The sequence below is a fragment of the Microtus pennsylvanicus genome, chromosome 8, assembly GCF_037038515.1.
Source record: "Microtus pennsylvanicus isolate mMicPen1 chromosome 8, mMicPen1.hap1, whole genome shotgun sequence".
Lineage (NCBI taxonomy): Eukaryota > Metazoa > Chordata > Mammalia > Rodentia > Cricetidae > Microtus > Microtus pennsylvanicus.
In genome coordinates, this window is record NC_134586.1 from 1,625,228 (window position 1) to 1,647,462 (window position 22,235).

A 22,235-nucleotide genomic window follows, 5' to 3' on the forward strand; every position below is an offset into this window, starting at 1 on the left:
TTTGTTGTTGTTTTGGTTTTACAGCGATAATTACGCGGAAAGGGCATGGTTTCAAATGCTACTTGGGAGTTTCATACCTGTTACTGACTGGAACACCAAATAGGGTCAGCAGACACGAGGTGTGGATATGATACTGGGGGCACAGACGTGTTCCACCCATAATTCGTATGTTGAAGGACACGGTGCAGTCGGGCAGTGCGCATTCACCGCGGTGGATGAGGAGAGCTACCAGGGCGTGGGCTCCCTGCAGCCGGTAGGACAAAGGGGAGGCCACGCAGCCACTCAGCAATTCTAGAAGGAAATTATCGCTCATTTCCCAGTGTCCCTGCAACCATCCTGACTCCACATCCTAAAGTCGCGCATCTGGGGAAAGCCTGGCCCGGGAGGGCTGAGTGATGGCGGCGCTTGCCTTTAAGTATTGGGTCGGACTGGAGTTCAGATCCTGAAACCACACTTGGATGCCTGGGGTGCTTGGCGGTTGCCAGTAATCCCAGCCATGGGAGGCTGATACCGGATCTGCAGAGCAAGCATACCCGGAAAGACGAGCCGGATCAGGGGAGCTCTGGCTTCGATTGAGAGGACCTGCCTCCGTGCCGAGTGGCTGATTCCAGATTTCAACGGCAGTCTTCCACACGCATGCGCACAAGGGTGCCTACGCTTGCATGAACCAAAACAAACACAAACATGAACACCGCATACATGCGCATACATAAAAGGAAAAAAAAAAGTCTGTGAGTCTTGGTATCCCCGACCGTATACTTTCTGAAGTTTTTAAAGTTAGAAAACCCGGGCCGTAGTTCACACCTCGGGAGGCAGAGGCAGGTGGATCTCTGGGTGAGAGACCCCACCTCCAAACCCTTCGGAGCTGGGAGCTGCTGTGTGTGTGTGTGTGTGTGTGTGTGTGTGTGTGTGTGTGTGTGTGTGTGTGTGTGTGTGTGTTCGGAGCTGGGAGCTGCTGTGTGTGTGTGTGTGTGTGTGTGTGTGTGTGTGTGTGTGTGTGTTCGGAGCTGGGAGCTGCTGTGTGTGTGTGTGTGTGTGTGTGTGTGTGTGTTGACAGCTCATGTTGCAGGGCAGTCGGACACGACAGTCTCGGCATTTATTTACCTCCAGTTTCCGACTGCCAGCTCATCAGTCCCTGCTATCCAGTTAGGATTCTAGTCTCCATAGCCCATAAAGATGGTCTTTCCTACAGAAGAATTCAGTACATTTACAAGAACTTTTAAGTGCCTTTTAATTGTAAAAAATAAAAAATGTGCATGAGATAGCACTCTAAGAAATTGAGCTACATCCCCAGTCCCTAACTGTTAATTCTAAAATGTCGTTTATGAGTTAGGATGTAGCTATGTTGGCAAGTGCTTGTCTGGAGTTCAGGAAGCCCCAGGTTCAATTCTCAATACCCTGGCCTGGTGGAAATAAACCTATATAATCCCAGCACTGAGGAGACAAGAGAATCAATTCAAGGCTATCTTTGGCTACACCGGAAATTTAAAACCTTCCAGGGGTGGGGAGACTTTTACAAAAAATAAGTTTTATTGAACACAGAATATTACATCCAAACCAGGCTTTTCTGTTACTATTGAGTTAGAAAATATATATATATATATATATATATATATATATATATATATATATACATATATATATATATATATATACACACAAATGATTCACTACAATCATTTGTAGGAACTTAGAATATAGTGCTAACCGTGTGCGCACGTACATGTATGCCTCCTGTTTTGCGCGATGTTCCTATTCTTGCTTCAACCTGCAGCTCATACCTAGGTGGGAACAGCCAGTGATTAAATCTGGGTCTGTCTGCTTCTAGAGATTATTTTCATGGTGCTTGCAACTGAAATTATCTAGGATGGGGCTGGCAAGATGGCCAGCAGATAAAGGCAATTGCTGCCAAGATTGATGACTTGAGTTTGATCCCAGGACCCACATGGTGGACACAGAGAACTGACTCCCAGGTTTTTCTCTGATCTCCACTTGTGAGACTTGATCCAAGCATTCCCCCTGATAAATAAATCAGGAGTTCAGTGTTTAAGAGCTCTTAGAGGTTTTTGCAGATGTAGGGATAAGTCCCGCCCCTTAGGGGGCGTGTTCGCCTCGGGCTAATGTCTGCCTATAAATTTGGTGAGCATGCTCCGAGCTGTCTCTTCTACTTTCCTGGTCTCCGCGGGAAAGGTGGTTCTATAAGTCTATTTCTACATTAAAACTATATATATATTTTTACAAACTGTCTGCATTCGTTTACGCCGCTACATGCAGAGGACCCAGGTTCATTTCCTAGCAGTTCCAAAGAATTGTCTTCTGGTCTTCTAGGACATGGGACATACATGCAGGCAAATATTCACACATTTTTTTTTAAAGAAAAACTCACTATGTTGTGTGCTACACAAGCACTTGACCCCCAGCTGTCCTCACAGCCCTGAAACCAGACCTCATCTTCCCACATCAAAGCCGATCACTGTTTCTTCAGGAATAGAGACATTTAACGATGACCTTAGTTTGAGTATGTTTTAACATCAGCAAATTAACCAGATGCCAGTTTATTCAAAGGAATTTAACTCTAATTTGGAATTAAAAAGCAAAAGCCATCTTTTTGTAAATAAAATTCTTATCTTTGGGGTATAAGTGGCTTAGTGGTTAAGAGAAACTCTGCTCTTTGTTTATAATCCAATTTTGAGGGCTCTTCCAACCTCTGCCCACTGTAGGCACCTGCCCCTGCACAAATCTGTAAATCTTAGTATCTTAACTATCTTCTAAAATGGAAAAAAAATAATTAAGTTTCCTTTAATTGGGAGTTCACAAACATCTGAAATTCAAGTATTCTTTCTCTAATCAATATCAGTAAAACTGTCCAGGAAATCTTGTTTGAGCCAGCAAAGTGGCAAAGTTGAAAACTTTACCTTTTATGGCTCACTGGCATTAAAATGCGAAGAAATAATTTTACCTGTAAGCTGCTATTATAAAGACAGTTGAACTTTTATTCATTTCTTTACAAGTCTTGCTTTAGTGTTATTTTTCGTTCTGGATTTGCTGCTTCTGTAAACTTGGGGTTTTCTAAAAAGAGAAAATTATAGCTACACTTTGTGGGTTTCTCTGTAGTCCTGGCTGAACAATCCCATTTTTATACCTCCTAACTTTAGGGGTTCTCTGTTTCCAGTTGCTTTGGGGGAAGAGGCTGACCTCTAAAAGCCTTGAGTTTCTACAGATTTTATCGGCCTCTAGGCATTCAATCCCAATCCTGGAATATTAAAAGAAAAATTAAATAACATTAGTTCAGTTATCAGCAACGGTAACCAACCCCTTTTTCAAAATGCGGCAACCTCACATCCGGGTGGTTGCCCCATCCCCCATGTCGTGGCAAAGGGAAACGCAGGCAACCAGAATGAAGTTTGCTTCTCTTTTTAATTCAACATGCTGCTTAAAACTCGAAGCATAAACCAGTATAAACGCCCCCCCTCGAGTCCCTCAGAGTCCGCTTCACCCGCTCTGCTTGGCCGCCAGCCTCTTGTCTCTCTCTTCGGCGATGGTGAGGCGGATTCCCTTTCCGCGTGGGAGGGAAATCCAGGGCTTGTTGCCCTTGCCAATCACGAAGATGTTGGAGAGGCGGGTGGCGAAGCCGTTGCCGTTGGCGTCCTTCACGTGGACCACGTCGAAAGAGCCCGGGTGGCGCTCGCGGTTGGTGATGACGCCGATGCGGCCCAGGTTGGCGCCCCCGGTCACCATGCACAGGTTGCCCGTGTCGAACTTGATGGCGTCGGTGATCTTGCCGGAGTCCAGCGAGATCTGCACGGTGTCGTTGACCTTGATGAGCGGGTCTGGGTAGCGGATGGTGCGCGCATCGTGCGTCACGAGGTGCGGGATGCCCTTGGTGCCCACGAAGACCTTCCTGACCTTGCACAGCTTGTACTTGGCCTCCTCGGGGGTGATGCGGTGCACCGCGAACCGGCCCTTGGTGTCGTACACCAGGCGGAAGTGCTCGCCGCTCTTATCGATGCTGATGACATCCATGAAGCCCGCCGGGTAGGCCACGTCGGTCCGCACCTTGCCGTCCACCTTGATGAGGCGCTGCATGCAGATCTTCTTCACCTCGTCGCCCGTCAGTGCGTACTTGAGGCGGTTGCGGAGGAAGATGGCGAGCGGCAGGCACTCCCGCAGGCGGTGCGGCCCGGACGACGGGCGGGGCGCGAACACGCCCGTCAGTTTGTCCAGCATCCAGTGGCGTGGGGCGGCCACACGCTTCAGGTGCTTCTTCGGACCGCGAGCCATGGCGGAACAGCACGGAGCAGCACGGGAGGCGGCTTCTCCTTCCCTGAGCACGAGCAGAGTACAAGAGAGGCGGCCTTCTCCTTCCCCGAGCGCAAGCGGAATGAGGGGCTGCGCGCGCAGCAGGCGGGAAGCCCCTCCCCCTGCCCGCTTATCCGGGTCTCTTCCAGGGGGCGGGACTGCTTGGCGCCACCTGCCGGCCGGAGGCTGGAGAAGCTGCTGAGCTGAGGTAACCTTTCCCTCCTGTGCTGTGCTGAGCTGTGTGTGTTTGCTGGGCGGTAAAAACCAAGATGAAGGCGATAAGCTGTCTGCCTTCAGGGAGAGTGCAGCCGGTCTCAGGTAAACCAAACTCGCCTGAATACTTTTTTCGCCTGACACAGGGTTTCTCTGTAACGCACTCTGTAGACCAGGCTGGCCTGAAACTCACAGGGATCCACCCGCCTCTGCCTCCCAAGGGCTGGGATTAAAGGTGTGCGCCACCACCGCCGGGCCTTAAATACATATTTTATACTACTATTTTTGTTGCATTTACTTTTTCAGTCTGTTAGTATGGAAATCCCAGGACGCTCCTGGGAGTCTGTTCTTTGCTTCTACCATGTGAGGCCCGACATTTGCACACACTCAGGTCCCCAAGTTTAGAGACAAAATGTCTGTACCATTATAAGCCATCTCACCAGATTTTACAGTTTCTTAAACGTGTTTTGTCTGGGTCATCTTTCAGACACCCTACAGCCAGCCAGCCAGCCTCCTACTAAGTGATGGGAAGGTCCAGCAAACCTTTTTCTCATCTTCTGTGCCGACGGTCGAGGGCATGGGCTATTGTGATGGCAGAGGTCGTAAGGTCTTGGCGCAGATATTGGCACCTTGCCCATGTCTTCCTGCGTGATGCCATGACACCTGCCACAGAGTGTCATCGGGCTGCCCAGCAATGGAGATACGGGTGTTCTATATTCCCACCCGAAAGCTGCCATTGATCCCCTATTTCCTGCCTGGAGGGAGCCAAGCTCTCTGTTGCTCATGGTTTCCCTGAGCACAGATGAAGGTGACCCTTGCTTATCCCAAACTTCAAGGCTATAGCCACTCCAAACTACGGTGAGGGTTCAATATCTCCTTCCTGCTACCCGCCTTCTTAATTTTTCTGTTTTCTTTAAGACAGGGCTTCCTCATGTAGCACAGGCTATCTTCAAATTCATGATCATTTTTATTATGATGGACATTTTTGATGTCTGTCAGTCTGCAGTATTCTCTGTACTGTCAGCGTGGCTGCCGTGTGAGAGGCAGGGTAAGTGTCCTAGTGACATTGAAGCCGTAATGTGTAAGATGAATGATCTTAGGTAACTCTGAAGGAATTAAAGTTTGGATGCATGGGAAACATGACAAGAGAGAGTGTCTGTGCCGTCCATTGCCGAAAGCCAGGAAAGAAGAGGGAAGGTCACAGGAGACTGGGGGGAATCATGGGCAGATAACACATGTTTTGTTTACCAGTACACAGTCTGCTAGGCAGGCTTGGGCAAAAACCCAGCACAAGCCAGCACAGGTGAAGGGCACAGGCGCACAGGTTGCTCTACGCTAGGCACATAGACCTACAGATGAACATCCATGCCAGAGGCTGACCCACAAAGGCTTGGACCTCTGACCTCAAGGCTACGTTAGAATCACATAAAATATATAGATTACCAAACTGTTTGCGTGGGGTTCCCTGGACATCCAGTGTCAGCCATGGTGTTTACTCATAGCTCCCCTGGATGTCAGCCATGTCTTAACTGACTTTTGCTAGATACCCGTAATAGCGCTGTGCTGTCTAAACATAAACTGGCCCATGTGGCCCTCTGCTCCCAGCAGTAGCTAACGGAAAAGCGTCCATGAACTTGAAATGTTACCAGTATTTCAGAATCTGACTCCTGCGTTCACTGACACACACAGGTAACTGTGTCAGAGATCCAGGTCTGGGGATATTCGTGCTGATAATGTTTGGTTTTGGTTGTCTGTAGTTAAGACTGAAAATTTAGGAACCATTATGTTTATCGTTATACAAGTGGCGGGTTTTAAAATCTCGACATCAGACTCCTTGTATTACTTGTAAACTGATTCAAACTTGGGTTTTGAAGTATCGACCATTTGGCTTTGTAGTGTGCTAGATCACTGTAGATCTAGTATAGAGGGGAATCTGTACCTCCCCAGTGTTTGCTAAACCCTTGTCCCTCTCTTCCCTCCTTTTCTTTTTGCTACATAAATAAAAGTGATGGCTATAAAGAATACTTTAGATTAGCTCATTGCATTAAGCGCAGAGATCTGTCAGGCAGCTGAAAAGCACGGATAAGATCTAGAATTAATGAGTTGAACCGATTAGTCGGTGACTCCCACCAGAGAAGCACTTGTTGTTGTTTTATTAAATTAAATACTTATGGGGAATAAGAAGAGTAGGGGAAGAGAAGGAGGGACAGACAAGGGGGGGAAGGAAGAGAAAAAGGAGTGAAGCTGGAGAGATGGCTCAGTGGTTAAGAGCACTGGCTGCTCTTCCAGAGGACCCAGGTTCAATTCCTAGTACCCACATGGCAGCTGACAACTGTCTATAATTCCAGTTGTAGGGGACCTGACACCTTCACATCAATAAGTAAAGTGAATTTTTAAAAAACAAAAAAGAAGAGAAAGAAAAGCAACTACTATGAATATCAGAGATAGTCCTGAACTAAACCAAACTAATTTCTTGTTTGAGTTTTTTAAATTAGGATTTGGGTAGCTCCTTAGCACTTTACCTCACTGTGTATGATGTCACCAGGGATAGCTTTCCCTCCAAGTCTCCCGGGACTTTCCAGCCTAGCACTGGAAGCCAAGTGCTAGGCAGATGGACTGGTTGCCGTCCTTGAGGCAGACCAGCCTCTTGTGTACGGAAACATCGCAGTAGATAACGTTCAGGAGACATTTAGCTGAATGAAATTTAGGATCGGGAGAATACATTTTGTTAAAGTCAGACCTTGCAATCAGTGGTGTTTATCGAGGCAGCGTAGCAACTTAAATGATTAGGGATTTAAAACTTCAGCGTGATATAGTAAACATCACCACGTGAAGCCCTGATCTGGCTGGGTATGGTGGATAGTGCCTCTAATCTCAGTACCCAGAAGGCAGAAGCAAGTGGATCTCTATGACTTCAAGGTCAGTCTGCTCTACACAGTGAACTTCCTGACAGCCAGACCTATTTAAAGAGAGATCCTGTCCCAAAAAAACAAAAGCAAAGGTAAAGAAAAAAGAAAACATTGAGCTGAATTTGTCCGGGAAACACCTCTGATGGAAGAAGAAAACAGGCTATTTGTTGCTGGGTAACTTTACCCATGGCCCAGTGACACGTGGGACTAGGCCAGTGAGCAGATGAAAGCTGTGACCAATGATACAGAAGCGTTAGACTAAACAAGTCTCTGCAAAAGTCATTACCACAGCAGGGTGTATTAACCAGTAAGAGATCGGGGCTACTGCTGTACGTATGAATTCCTTCTTCAAGGAACAAGCTGCAGGCATGAGGTGTGGGGGCAAGATGGTGTTTAGGTCCACGGCCCCTTTTGCTTTTTTGAGTACATTAGGAAAAGGTTCCCCTTCCTTAACAAAGGTCGACGGGCATCTGAGTACAAACTGATGAACAAGCTTGGACCACCTCAGTCGCCCCTCCTCAGCCAGCATCCTTGCATGTGTAGTCTGTTCAATGCATGTCCTTTATGTTCACAAAGAATTCACAGAACACCGTGAAAGTGAATCAAATCTTTAGCTTTTAGGAAAACACTTTATTATGTTTCTCTCTCCTTCTATGAAGGCTGCAAATGACAGACCTCAACAGATAACAAATCCTTTCTGTATTTGCCCCTTAAATTGGGGCTGGGGTGGGATTAAGCTGGCTAATTCCACACTGATGCCTTCTGTAAGTAGTGTGGGCTTCTCAAGACATCTGTGTTGCTATAGAACATGTAGATCACATGTAGCGAGAGTACATATTCCTCGGGGAAGCCCAGGCTGCCAAATATCCTGCTTGGCCTGCTGGTGAACTCAACACATGAAGCCAGGGCATGCGAGAAGCTTTGAGTTTGCTGCCCAGTGTGTCGGTTATTCTGAGGAGGGCTCAGAGGGGCTCTAACCAAAAGCTCACCTGTAAAACATGGCTTGGTAATGGTCAGTTGAGACTTTCTCCTTCCCCTGCCTTAAATGTAAACAGACTGGGCTAGAGAAAGACAAAGACAGTCTGACCTTCCTCTATACAGACACCACAAATGAACAAGACATCACAGGCCCTGATGGGAACAGTGACCTCGTCAACCTGCGGTGTGGTTAGGCAGCGTCCAGTGTGCTGATTGTGTAAACTCCTGGTAAGCCATAGGCATCAGGTACATGGGAAGCAGAGGATGAGCTAATTCTCTAACCTGCCGCAGGTTCTGAGTGGCACCATGCTCAGGTGAAACAGTCAAGGACTAGACAGGCCTCGGAGGCAAAGAACTTCAGACAAATTCACCTTGCCTCTAAAGAAGCTGGGCGGAATGGAGGCAGAATCGACACCCATCATGTCTTTCAGGACTTGGAGCTCCATCCTGGCATGCCTTTACGGTGATTTTAGGCTCAGCTTTGAGACCCCTTCAGGACTGTACTGAGGGCTGTTGCCTTTTCAGCTAGTGGAGAGCTTGCTGTTGCTCATCCTCTGAAGCGTGATCCTAATTAGTCTTAACAGTAAAAAAATCAGGAGTCAAATATTGGGGGAAACCTGGAAGATCAGAGAACCAGGAGCAGCCTCCAGGTGCTTCCTCCCTGTCTCCTCCTTCCATCCAAAATGGCTGAGGTCCTGTCTGCACCCCACCTGATCACTTCCTGTCTCTGCTTGCCAAGTGCTGGGATTAAAGGTGTGAGCCACCACTGCCTAGTTTCCATGGTTAACTAGGGGCTAGCTCCACCCTCTGATCTCCAGACAAACTTTGTCAGACCACAGAAAGTATCACACAACAATCCTCAGTCCTGAACTGTGACCCAGGGACTTCTCTTGGCCCCTCACCGTCTATACTCATATCTTCAGTATCTCTCCATCCTCAGCCAAAGCATCACCTCTCAACTGTAACTTCTTTCCCTTCCCCAGATCATGTCAACTCCCTCTCTGATCTGTAGCTCTTCGTCTTATGCTGCCTTCCTGGGGCAGGGCAGAGAGCACAGTGCGGCCCTTCAGGAGAGTGAGCTGGGGTGGCTAGGAGCCGATACACAGATCCACATCCTGGTTCTGTTGGTGACTGGCTCACTTTTTAGTGCCTCAGTTTCCCTAGTGCCACTTGATTCCTAATTGCATGAATGAGGATAAAGAGTTATCATGTCTGGAGCAGTTTCCAATCCTGCTGTGTGCTCAGCAAACATTAGCTGATATTTAAATGCTAGATTATGCATTTATTCCTCTCATGTCATACTTGTAGGGCCTGGCTCTGTTCCTGGAGCTTTTCCTGTCAAACTGAATATCGTTATGTGAATAACTTGTCATTTTTCTTAGCGATGAAGTTGTATTCAGTGTTCCCTTCACTTCCTGAATTGATCAGGCGTGTCTTGGTACTCTGAGCGCGAATTTGTCTCAGCGTGTGTACCTGATACATTTGTAATCGAGAGGAATGTATCCCGACTCCAGGCATCACAGACGATGGAGAGGGTTCTGCTGACAGTGACTGGGAAGGGAGCAGAATGTGTGCCCAAAGGCACAGCTGGATTTGTGTTCTGCCTCCCATCTCCTTCTTCCTCTCACACCTTAGGGCAAAAGACCGGGCCATTAATGCCACAATTTTCCCTCGTGCAAAAGCAAAATATTAACAGTGTCCATCTTGTAGGGACATGATCAGGGTCACATATATTAGCTTAGGATACACCGTAGGCTATAACTTGATTAATAAAAACCCAGAGGGAGACATTATGGTTCAACCTGAGGACCAGAAAAGTAAAATAGCCAGACACTGGCTCTTACCTCTACCTCAGTCTGAAAATGGCGATCCTGCCTCCAGGAATCCTCAGAATGAGACTGTGCCGTGCCGGAGAGCTGTCTCCTCCCGTTTTATATTCCTCTCTCGTACTGGGTTTAAAGGTGTGCACCACTACCACCTGGTTTCTATGACAAACTCGTGTGGCTGCTGGGATTGAAGGTGTGTGTCCCCACTGCCTGGTCTGGAAGGCTACCAGAGTGGCTCTTTTACTCTCTGATCTTCAGGCAAGCTTTATTTATTAAACTACACATGAAATACCAGTACAGTAGGCAGTCACTAAATGGTAACCTAAAGTGTATTTTGCTCTTTTTCCCAGACAGTGCTACTATTGTACACCCCTTCTCACTTGCTTAATCGTATCCAGTCCAAGTTTCCTAGTAAGATTCAGAAAATATTAGAGCATTGTTGGATATCTTTGCGTGTTTTCCTTGGTGCTAAGGTTTATTCGCAAGGTAGTACACATTCGCAAGTTTCTGTGATCTCATTGCACAGACCCCTTAACACAGCTGGTGTGCACAAGAGTTGTCGGGTGGAAACGAGGGGAACAGAGTTCAAGGCGAGAGAGGACAGTGCATGGTCAGAGAAGAGAAGTGTGGTGCCAGTGAGAGGCATCGGACTGTCTACCATAGCACTCCTCTGGTCCGAGACCGTTCGTGTGGTTTGTGTCCATCATCTGAGTGGTGGCCTCTGTTCTGGGTACCTCAAGCATCTCTCAGGGGCCAACTAGGATGGGCATCAACAAGCTCCTTGACACAGAAGTGCTCCTCGACAAATACACATACATCACAGGCCTTTTCTCCAAAGATGCTTCATTTTCAATATTGATTCTATGTGTGTGTATCTGTATCTGTCTGTCTGTCTGTAGGACAGTCATTCAAAATTCCCTGTTTCGTAGGAAAGTCTGTCAGACATGGTAGGCCTGTAGGCCAGAGCAGGATGCCCCAACCTTGCAGAGGAACTCTGGGTTACTGTCCAGGCAGCCTGAGGTCCTTGTCATTAGGTAACATTTTACCCTTCCGGCGTCTTTGATGGAGTTGAAGACTAGATAGTTAACGTTTTCTTTAGTTTTGATAAAAGATAAATTAGGCATAAAACTTTGGATTCGCAAAGATAAGATAGACAATATTTTCTCTAATTTTGCCAAATACAAATAGACCAGAAATTGTAACTGTAATGCTTGCTTGATAACTGTTTGTTGTATATAATCTTACTATTTTAAAATTAAAACCTCCCTTTTAGTTAGACAAAAAGGGAGATTCTGTGGGATAATCTTGAATGCTGTAAAGAGATTGGTCACTCGTGTTAGTTTAATAAATCACTGATTGTCTGGTATTTTTTTTTGTTTTGCTTTGTTATTATAAAAAAATCCATTAGAGCCAGGTGGTGGTGGCACACACCTTTAATCCCAGTACTCAGGAGCAGAGGCAGGTGGATCTCTGTGAGTTCGAGGCCAGCCTGGTCTACAGAGCTAGTTCCAGGACAGGCTTCAAAGCTACACAGAGAAACCTAATCTCGAAAAACCAAATGACAATGACAACACCTTCATTAAACTGTTACCATGTTGGAACACAGTTTTTGGAGTAAATAAATGTATTTCCTGACCAAGGCCACTCATAGTTAGTTGTCTTTCCGAATAAACTGTCTCTTATTCACTTTGAGGTGAGCACTGTAGTTTTGTGTCTATAACAGACGCTCCTTACGGGATTATTGTGTCTATGTTCAGGGCTGAATTCCTAACACTTAAGGAAGCACAGTTACAGATTGGGAAGAGGGCAGAGAAGTCAGACTTTGACCTGTTTAAGCTGTGCATTGGGTGTCTGCAGGCCCAAGTGAAAGGCCCACGCTTTCCTAGCAAGAGCAGCCCTTGTATCTGTCACAGCAGGGCTAATATGGGGAGGAGATGGGAACTGTCAGCACCATGACTGACACCTGTCAAGTGCACTTGTGGGATTGTGGCTGAAAGACAAGACTGTCGGCACCAAAACAGAATTTTACCACTCCTTGGAGAAAGAATTAAAAACCAGGCATGCTGCCGAAATTAATCATGGAGGGAGTATAAAATGGATCCTCTGATTAAATTAAGGGAGTCCAATTTCATTGACCTTTGACATGAAGGAGCATGACTTTCTGCAAATCAGTTCACATTTCTTGGCACATACGTGTGTGTGGGTGTGTGTGCATGTGTGCGTGTGTGTGCATGTGTGTGTGTGCATATGTGTGTGTGCACATGTGTGTGAGTGCGTGTGTGTGGACAGATGTAGATATACTGTGTCTTCTGCAGCTGTCCTCTACGTTACTGTTTGAGGCAGGGTCTCTCACTGAACCTGGAGTCTGTTTGGATAGAATCCCTGGCTAACGAGCCCCAGAACCTTCCGTCTCTGACACCCCAGCGCTGGGATTACATGCAAGCACAGCTGTTGATTACATTGCTAGAAATTGAGTTCGGGTCTTCATATTTGTACAGCCTGAGCCCTATAAAACTATACAACTACCCAAGTGTTCTGTTCCCTTCTAGTTCCAGGCTTCTTATTCAGAACGGTTAAGAGCACAGAAAGCCGTGCTCCCCTGGGGTCTGCAGGCTCATTTCCACCATTCTGTGTGAGAATCAAAGGTTCCCTTAGGAAATTGTAGGGTTTGAGGTTCCTGGAAGAAGCATTCACCAGAGCTGCAGAGTTGGGTGTGGAAGGTGGGTTTTGGTTTCTGAAGGGGCAGAACTGAGAAACGCGCCCCCGGATTCTCAGAACAGCTCCATCTCCCGTCAGAATCGTGGGACTGGCAAAGGCAGCACCCAAACCTGACACTCTGTGGAGAGCCTTTGTGTAGCATAAAGGAGGAACTTCTGGGGTCCAAGGCGGGGCACTAAGGAAGGACCTAACTTCCTTTGGTATGCAGTTAGCTTATAACCATTTCTACTGTGAGCTGTGTCTTTGCTATATTTTAGCAAAGTAAGAACATTTTCATGTCTTTCAAAGAGAAGTATTTTGGGATTTTTACTCCAAAAGATCTGAATTTAACTTCTTTCTCCCCTCAGAGCATATGATTACCAATATCCTTTATTATTTTGAATGCAAAAAAGGAAATTAAGTTGGTGTGGTTGGTGTCCTAGAGGGGTTTTTGGTGGCTGTGTGTGGTTGGTGTGCTGTCAAACAGTGACAGTTCGCGGCTGGTTTCGCCGTCAGTAGCCAACACTTAGGCAGGAATTATGTGGGGTACAGATCCCTAGAAGAGCCGGACAGTCCAGTCTAATGTCCATCGCAGCCGTCAGGATCTGTGGAAAAGGAGACAATGCTATCCAGGCGGTGCCGTTCCCCCCCCCCTGCTGCCCACCCCCCAATCACACATTGTATGTGCCAGTCTGCTGCCGGAGAATTAGAGAAGCACAAGAGAAGAGGTGGAGAGGTGGAGGAGGAAGGACCCTTGGAATTCTGCTTAGATGGCTGGGCTGTATTGATCCTTTTGATGTGTATAAAAGAAAATCTATTCAGATAGCACTTGAGAAGCCTGGGAAAGAAGACTGCCTTCAGGGGGGAGCAGGCCTGTTGGTGTTTCAGGACTACCGTGAAGGTATTCTGTAGTAAGAAAGAGAGTGGGGGTCTAACCCTGATTCTCGCTGTGAGGAGAGATCGGTGGCCAAGAACAGGGTTGGCACTGAGGAGCCTGTGGTCTTGATGTAAGTCACGAACAGAAAAGGACAGAAGCTTCAATCCGTGGATCTTATTCTAGCGCCTTCACAGGCGCTTGGGATTTGTTGTCGTTGGAACTTTCTGGAGCTTTGTAAGGAATGTGCAAATTCCATGGAGAACTTGTTAAATTTTAGTGTCCATAGCCAGGCTTGGTGGCCCACATCTATACACTTAGGGTAATGGAGTCTGGGGTAAAAATGCCATGGGTTTGAGGTCAACCTGGGCTTCCTACTGAGTACAAGCACAACAGACAATTTAGTGACACCCTGTCTCAAAAATAAAAAAAACACAAAAAAGTAAATATAAATAAAGTATTGCTAGTAGCATGTTTTTCTTATGATTGAAATTAATAGCTGAACATATCGAAACCCTGTCTTAAAAAACAAAATTCTAAGAATTTGTTAACCTGTGAAATGAGCCACCTGTGTATTAGTGAACCCCTGCGGCAGTGAATAATGGCTGAACGCAGACAGAAAAATTGCCTTAAAGATAGGGAAGTTCCTGAGCAGACGCGATTTGACTGTAACTGGATTGAAAAACAATAAAACTCCAAGAGAGAGAGAAAAAGAAAAAGAAATTAATAGCTGAGAAATCAGATTTAAAAATCAGCACCTCCAATGTTTTGGTCTTGTGGAATTCTAAATGGTAGATAAGCTGCCATATTTAAGTCAAAATGTGTGTCTGACATGTATTGTTAGTTGTTATTTTTACAAATGCTATTATTCTTGGTCATTGTTCAGGTCTGTTCCATTGGCTGTAAGAAATGAATCGAGGAGGAAAATCCCACTCTCCAGCTCTGGAGTGGGTGGAGGAGGAGATGGCGGGAGCAGAGCCAGGGCACACTCCCCACCTATCTAGAGCGTCCCCGACATGGCTCCGTACTGTGTGTCTCACTTGGTCGTTTCCTGTGGACCCACAGCCTAAAATAGAAATCTTGACAACTTTTTTTTTTCCCCACCAAGAATCACTGTACCAATTCAGGCTTGTATGACCTTAGGATGTTACATTTTGAGAGTAAATTATCTGGTACTCTTTGCCCAACTTCTTGTGGAAAAATAGAATCTCACCAAGAATCTAGAAGACTCGTTATAAACACAGTTACTGAAATAGCCATCCTAGCAAACCGTCAGAAATGATACATGACAGCTCCGTCTAAGTGTAACCTCAAGAAAAACCCCAAACTGTGTGGCTTGTTCTGTAGAGAGGAAAGGCAATTGTAATTTTTCCAGTGCTAAGCAAGCCTCAGAGAGGAGCTTGAGAAATGAAGTCTCCAAGAGCAGCTACCTGGAAAGTTCAGACACATTCCTGCCCTTACCCCGCTCAGCACCCTTTCCTGGCCCCTGTCTGCTTCCTTTACCTCGCTGGCTGCTGAGAGAGATCCTGCATCCTTGGAGAAACAGAAGTGCCAAACGCTGGTCTTGGCTTAATTTACCTAAAAATGACAACCACAGGAGGCTGCGCCTAGAGAGGATGTGTGTGTTTGTACAACTGCTGTGAGAATCATAGGCCCAGATGCCCAAACACAAAAGCTAAGGACTGCCTCAGTAAAACGTCCAGATACAAACACAGGCGTACACACACACACACACACACACACACACACACACACACACACACACCACACACACACACACACACACACACGCGCGCGCGCACACACACACACACACACACTGTACCGTTCCAGACTCTCCAGGCTGTCCCTGGCCTGGCTTCATTGCTAACCTCTGCTGTGGTCTCAGCTCTAGAAGATGGACCTATCGGGAACTTGTTAGCAGTAAACTTTCTTTGGTGGCTTTACCCTGCTCGTTTTCTCTATCGAGGGCTTGAATAGCCAATTCTGAGCTCATTTTCTCTAACCAACAAGCTCTTGGATAGCCAGTTCTGAGCAGGGATCACTTCCAGAGATTCTTATGAGCCAGGAAGAGGAGAAAGGGAGTACGAGGAAGAAACCTGCTTTTGAGTAAAGCTGTCACTTCCCTGCAGCTCAGAAACACTTGGTACAGACACAGGGGCCACACATCTTCAGCCAGCAGACTCCGGGTGGACCAGTCTCTGCAGGATACTAGCCCTCTGGGTTTTACTGAAGAGGCCCTGGCTGGACCAAAGGTTCTCCCCAGTGAAGAGCCCTCATTCAAATGCAAATTTTAAGAGAGAAATCCTTTGAGGGAAGAAACAGATTAAAGGGAGTGAAAACTACATGAAAGGGGCTAGGGAAAATAAGGAGGAGGGAGATGCCAGAGGGATTATGTGGTTTAGTTCAACGTCTTTTCTCAGTTTTGACTAAAGCGTGCAAGTCTGCATGGAGGATAATGTGGACCCTTTGTGTTCTCACAGGGGGCTTGTTAACCTTAGCTCCAGCCAGCCCTGTCCACAAAGCCGAAGCTCCTGCTTTGAACCCGCGTGGGGGGGAGGGCATGGCAGAGTCAGGGTCCCCCTTAATCTCTGGCCCCCCTGGAGCCGGCATTCCTGCACTCTAATTTGTTTCCTGGGACAGAGGACAGTGAGCATGTGAGCAAATTCTTCGGTGTGTATGAGAGATCTTTGATCCACCCTAGAGGCATCCTTGTTCTTCAGGGACAAGGCAACTGTGAGATAGTTTGTGGGCTCATTGTGCCCCTCAGATTATATAAAGCAGGTAAATGTGAACTCACGTTATCACAGTGTGTAGGTTAATCGGGACAAATGGAAACGTTTACAGCTAACAATGCTAGGCCCTGTTCTGTTTATTATCTCACTTACTCCCTTCACTGTTCCCACAAAGTAGATATTATTCCCCTTTAAATGAGCAAAATAGATGTGCAGAGGAATAAAGGAAGCTGTTTCCACTTCCGAAGCTGCGGGTGCCAGAATGGGGTGTTGAAACCCACATGCCCTGGCTCCAAAACCAGGCTCTTGGTGTCTTCACAGAGAGGAACACTGGGCTGTAGACGGTTGCTCTTAGACGTTCACCTCTCCTTTCCTGTTTCAGGTGTCTGACAGGAAGCAGCAACGGGAATTTCCTGCTTACGCTGAGACCATTTTTAAAGCGGGCCGTTTTGGTCATCAGTTATGTAAGTATATAATGTATACTTGGAATATAGCTAGTAAGAGTGTTTTCACTTAGTCCCAACTCAGAGGCTCCAGATTGCTTAATAAACTCACTATCAACACGTCTCTCAAGGAAGGTTTGTAGTTATTTTCGAGCAAAGGTGTGTGTGGAAGCATACACGGGAACCTGATGGCATAGCATGAACAGCACAGGAACTTTAGTTCCTTTCAAAGTGTTTTCAAAGTGGCCTGAATGTATCTGTTGTCTACTGCTGGACACAGTATCCAGAGACATAGATACAGCTCCCTGATGCTTGTCCAGGCCCAGTTGAATGGTTCCCGTGCCGTGATTTGGGGCCAGGGTTACCCAGGCAAGCTTACCTAACAGCTGTAAGAGGAGGGAACAGCTGACTTCACTTCTCCATAGAGGATCAGAACGCTTGTACAAAGATGGAAGAGATGTGGGTGGATATTTCATCTGGTCTTCTCCTTCCTCCAAGGTGACAGTCATTTTGTATTTCCGCCTGTGGATAATGGGAGGAACTATGCCCCTCTTCTCGGAGCAGGACAACCCCGCTTCGTTTTCACCTCACCTCCTTACAAGGTCAGTGGCTATCGCTTACGGACACTTTATTTGGTACTTAGCAGTTTGGTTGGACATTTTTACTGCCCTAAATCATTTGTACAAAATAACTGGTCTCACTGCAATGAGTTCATACATATTGGGCCCTGTCCAATAATATTAAATCTCAGGCCAGCTATGCATTTCGAGGAGAATAATGACCATGAACTAGCCAGTGTGAGGATAGGAAGGAAAACACTGTTCATCTCTTTGGAATTCTTTTCAACCTGTGTGACCGTCAGGGCAGGGTTGTGGCCATGAGTCTTACTGACATGTATTTGTTTATTCGACAAGTATTTTATTAGCTGCCCATTGTCTGTAATATACATACCTGCTGGGTGACCTTTAACACAAGCATCGCAGAGCAGAGCACATAGACGTGGGCAGAGATGGGCTGCACGGCTCGTCCTAAAATCCTGGGAGTCGCAGAACGACAAACGGACAGGAGCAATATCTACAAAGATGGTGCTGATGGTGCCTCACACAACCTCAGAAGTCCTAGAGATGCTGAGTTAGGAGGCGGTGCTGATGGATGTTCCTGTGCACTGGGAAGATTGCTGTTTTTTGCCTGTATGGTTTTTCTTTTGTTTTGTGAGATCTTCTTTTCAGTTTTGACTCTTGGTGCTGAGGATCAGCTTGGCACGAGTCATGGTTCTTATGAAACACACAGCCTGCCCCTCTTTTCTCATGTAGACTTTTAATTTTAACATTCAAAAAAGGTATCTGCCCATCTGACTGGCATTTTTATAATAAATACTCTGTCAAAATTGCTTTCATTACTTTGACACCTGTTTCTGTTCATGGTCTTGAATACTGCTTCCTAAATCTCTGATGTTAGCTTGCCTCTTAAGCAGTATAAGAACTTTGTAATGTTGTTAGTATTGTGCATTTTTAAAATGCCGTCCAGTCTGTTGTAGGGAGGCCACTTGTTTCATTCCCAGCTGCTCAGCCCCGAAATAATCACACAGAAGCTGTATTAATTAAATCACTGCTTGGCCCATTAACTCGAGCTTTTTATTGGCTAACTCTTACGTATTAATTTAACCCATTTCTATTAATCTGTGTATCTCCACGAGGCTGTGACTTACTGACTTGTGACAGTTCTGGCATCTGTCTCTGGTGGGGCTACATGGCTTCTCTCTGACTCTGCCTCCTTTCTTCCAGCATGCTGTTTAGTTTTCCCCATCTACCTAAGTTCTGCCCTATCAACAGGCCAAGGCAGTTTCTCTGTTCAGCAGTGATATTCACAGCGTGCAGAGGGGAATCCCACATCACCAGTCTTCAGGTTGCCATCTCAAATTCAGCTCTCTGGTAATGTTCCTGTCCTGATCCATCTCTCACTGGCATTCAGTCTCTGGGCTCTTTGGGTATTTCCAGATGTGACAGTTCATGGAGGAAGAGTTCTGGTCCGCGGCTTCTTCAACAGCTATTTTCCACCTCTGAGAGAAAACAGGGCATCAGGTCCTGTTTCTGCTTGGTGGATCCCACTGTCTTAGAATCATTATTGGCATGAAGAAACACCATGACCACAGCAGCTTTTATAAAGGAAAACATTTAACTGGGGCTTGCTTACAGGTTCAGAGGTTTAGTCTACTGTTGTTGTAGGAAGCATGGTGGCATGCAGGCAGACGTCGTGCTGAGAAGTAGCTAAAAGTTCTACATCTGGATGGGCAGATAGCAGGAAGCAAGAGTGAGCCACTGGGCCCAGTTTGAGCTTCTGAAGCCTCAAAGCCTACCTCCAGGGACACACATCCTCCAGCAAGGCCGTACCTCCTAATAGTGCCAAACTCCCTGGTGACTAAGCATTCAAATCTAGGAGTCTGTGGAGGCCATTCTTATTCAAACCAACCCCCATACCCACCCTTCAGCTTTGGGATGATGCCCTTTAATGTTGGGATGATTTCTCTTCAGTTTTAGGGTGGTAATGTTTGTCTTTGGAGTATTTCCTACCAAGCTTTCTGTCTATGAACTGAGGCAACCACTCTCAGCTTCACAGTTAGATGTAGCCTACTCCAAGAGTTAAGCAAGAATAAAGAGATGAAACATATACTTCTTGCTGTTGTTTTGTCTTTTCCTCAAATTCTTTAAGGGAATTTTTCATTTATGCTTTAAGGGCCTCTATCATTTTTATGAAGTTATTTTTACAGTCATTTTCTTGTGCCTCAGCTGTGTTGGAATGATCAGGTCTTGATGCCGTATGACCGCTGGGTTCTGGTTGTGCTGTATTTCCTGTTCCGCTGTTGTGTTCTCACACTGGCGTTTAGGCATCTGGATTTGGGATGATTATTGGTCTAGGTGTTGCTTGCTGCATATGTCTTTGTTGGACGGGTGTTTTGTTCCTTTATTTTCTCTTTCCTCTCTAGTCTTCTGGCCAAGGGTTCTGGTGACTGGCGAGTCTTGAGGTCCAGTAGGGTGTCTCCATTGTGGTTTGGGGGCCTTGGGTCCCTAGATCCAGCCTGGCCTCTGATAAAGCTGAAGTCTTTGCCCAAAGATGTAGACCAGAATATGGAGCCTGGGGGAGGGGTGCTGTTCTTCTGACGGTATGGACTGTATCTGGGCCTCTGGGGTTGCTGGAGTTTGAGGAAGGGTTGGCTCGGGGAGGGTGATAAGGTGGGGAGAGTATTGGGGATCAGAATCCAGGGGGTAGCAGCAGTTCAGCTGGTAGGAGGGTCACTCATCTGCTCATGGACTGGTGAGGTCTGCACCAGAGCAAAACAAATATTCCTAAGGGATTTTCAAAGACTTTCAAAGAGCACCTAAGCCAAGATGGAGAGATGAACAGGCACTAATGTGAGTCGGAGAGCGGACGTGCTGCTTCGGCTCGCCAGCCGAGGATGTCCTCACATCCTATGCCTCCAGGAAACCCCAGCATCTGCCTGGTTCAGGATCCTCCATCTCTGATCATGGCCTTCCTAGCTGTACCATCCCAGCCACCAAACTGGTGAGGTTATGTTTCTCTTCTGGCTGGTGGCTAATGACAACATTTGTGGTGGAATCCGTGGCAAACTTAGGGCTTTGGTCAAAAGTTGCCAGGTCTCGCCAGTTACAAAGCACAGATCATTTTTCAGTGAGGTCTGATAGTGCATCCCCCAGCAGCGTTTTCCGTCTAACGCAGGAAAGACCAACATATCTCAGCAACCGTACCATTACCTCTTCTTCCTTCTTTCAGAGTTTTAAAGCAGGTCTCTGTCGCCCAGGATAGATTCAAGCCCATAACAATCCTTCTGCCTCAAGTCTCCCTTGTACTGGATTACAAGCATGCACCACCACGCCTAGGTATATTCTTCTTTATTTCAAAGACTGTACTCCTGTTCTCAGGTTTCAGCCTTCAAATATGCATGTCCTGGGGGTGTTGCAGGGACAGGGGACACCAGGGGGCCACGCTTCTCTAAGGAGACCTGTTCCTTCCTCCACCACACCACCCAGGAGCACACACCTTTCCTGGTGTGTTGAAGCTTCTCCAGCGAACTTCCTTGGTTTGCTTCCTGCTTTTGCTAAGCTGGCTCCTGATCACCTGACTCAGCTGTGCTCTGGCTGCCTCTGTGAAGTCTGTCTCTACTGGTTCCAAATTTGTCACAGGCTCTGTCTGCCTGCCTCACTGAAGAATCTGTCCGCATTCATCTGCTGGGACTGACAGAGGAGTGTGCTTCATACTGTGTGACTAGAGTCTCAGACACGGAAGTCTCAAATCAAGGTGCTGTCAGAGTGGTGTGTGGTGGACTGAGATGCCTGTTCCTGCACTGCAGACAGACGCTTACTCACTCTGTCATTCTTCCCAAGTTCCTGCGTGTGCACCTGTGCACGTGGTGGCCTGAGGGACCTTCAGGTGTCTTTCTTCAGGTGCTATCTAACTTGTTTTCTTGAGGCAAGGCCTCTCACTGGCTTGTTTTGGACCCAGTAGGCTAGGCTAGGCTGACTGGCAAGCAACCCCCAAGAGTCTACCTGTCTCTGTCTCTCTGGCACTAGGATTACAAGTGTGCCACCCACCTGCCCCTCCCCCACTGCCCCCAGTCTCTGAGGATCTGACACAGGTCTTCCTGCTTGCATGGCCAGTATTTTACTGGCTCTCTCTCTCCCCAGCCCTAATGTCGATTTTTTCAAGGAACCACTCCTGATGAATTAAGAGTTCCTCCCATGTGAGTTACTTTTCGTGACTTTGAAACCAAAAATCCTGACAGAAACAGCTTAAGGGAAGAAAGGGTTATCTCGGCTCACACTTTCAGAGGAAGACTTGGTGGGACAGCTTAATCCGTGGCTCTGGGAGCAAGTGGTAGCTGACTGTTCTAGGGAGCATAGGGAGCAGAGGAAGAGACCAGAAACCCGGCCAGGCTGTGCCCCACCTCTTTGGGATTCCATAACTTCCTAAAACGGCACTGGTGGCTGGGAACCAAGCATGCAAATGTGAGAGACTGTGGCCCTGTGACCTCACGTGACCTCGCCCTCCAGTAGCTGCTCTAGAAAGCAGGGCTTGCTTCCAGGTTCTCCTGGCCTGGTTCAGTCCAAAGCCACTTCCTGTACCAGATTTATAAACTTTGTATGACTTTCACAATTATCTTTGCTTCCGTCTCAGAAGTATTTTCTCTTTAAGGCAGGTATAAAAGCTCCTCCCTCTTGAGAGGAGACTGTCCAGTTTCTCTCCAC

The 22,235-nt window shown here is 46.9% G+C and overlaps 2 protein-coding genes across 2 annotated transcripts in view; one reads left to right on the forward strand and one right to left on the reverse strand.

Moving 5' to 3' along the window:
• The window catches only part of Tmtc1 (transmembrane O-mannosyltransferase targeting cadherins 1), a 217,226-nt gene that overhangs the window by 82,465 nt on the left and 112,526 nt on the right, over positions 1 to 22,235 (forward strand). Inside the window, exons 6-7 of the mRNA XM_075982230.1 lie at positions 16,914 to 16,995; positions 17,473 to 17,576. Coding sequence (XP_075838345.1) covers positions 16,914 to 16,995; positions 17,473 to 17,576 — 186 coding nt within the window. The remainder of the gene's footprint in view (positions 1 to 16,913; positions 16,996 to 17,472; positions 17,577 to 22,235) is intronic.
• Positions 3,399 to 4,367, reverse strand: LOC142855405 (small ribosomal subunit protein eS4, X isoform-like). Its single transcript, XM_075981901.1, has one exon. The coding sequence runs from the start codon at positions 4,279 to 4,281 to the stop codon at positions 3,493 to 3,495; it is 789 nt and encodes a 262-aa protein (XP_075838016.1). The 5' UTR covers positions 4,282 to 4,367; the 3' UTR covers positions 3,399 to 3,492.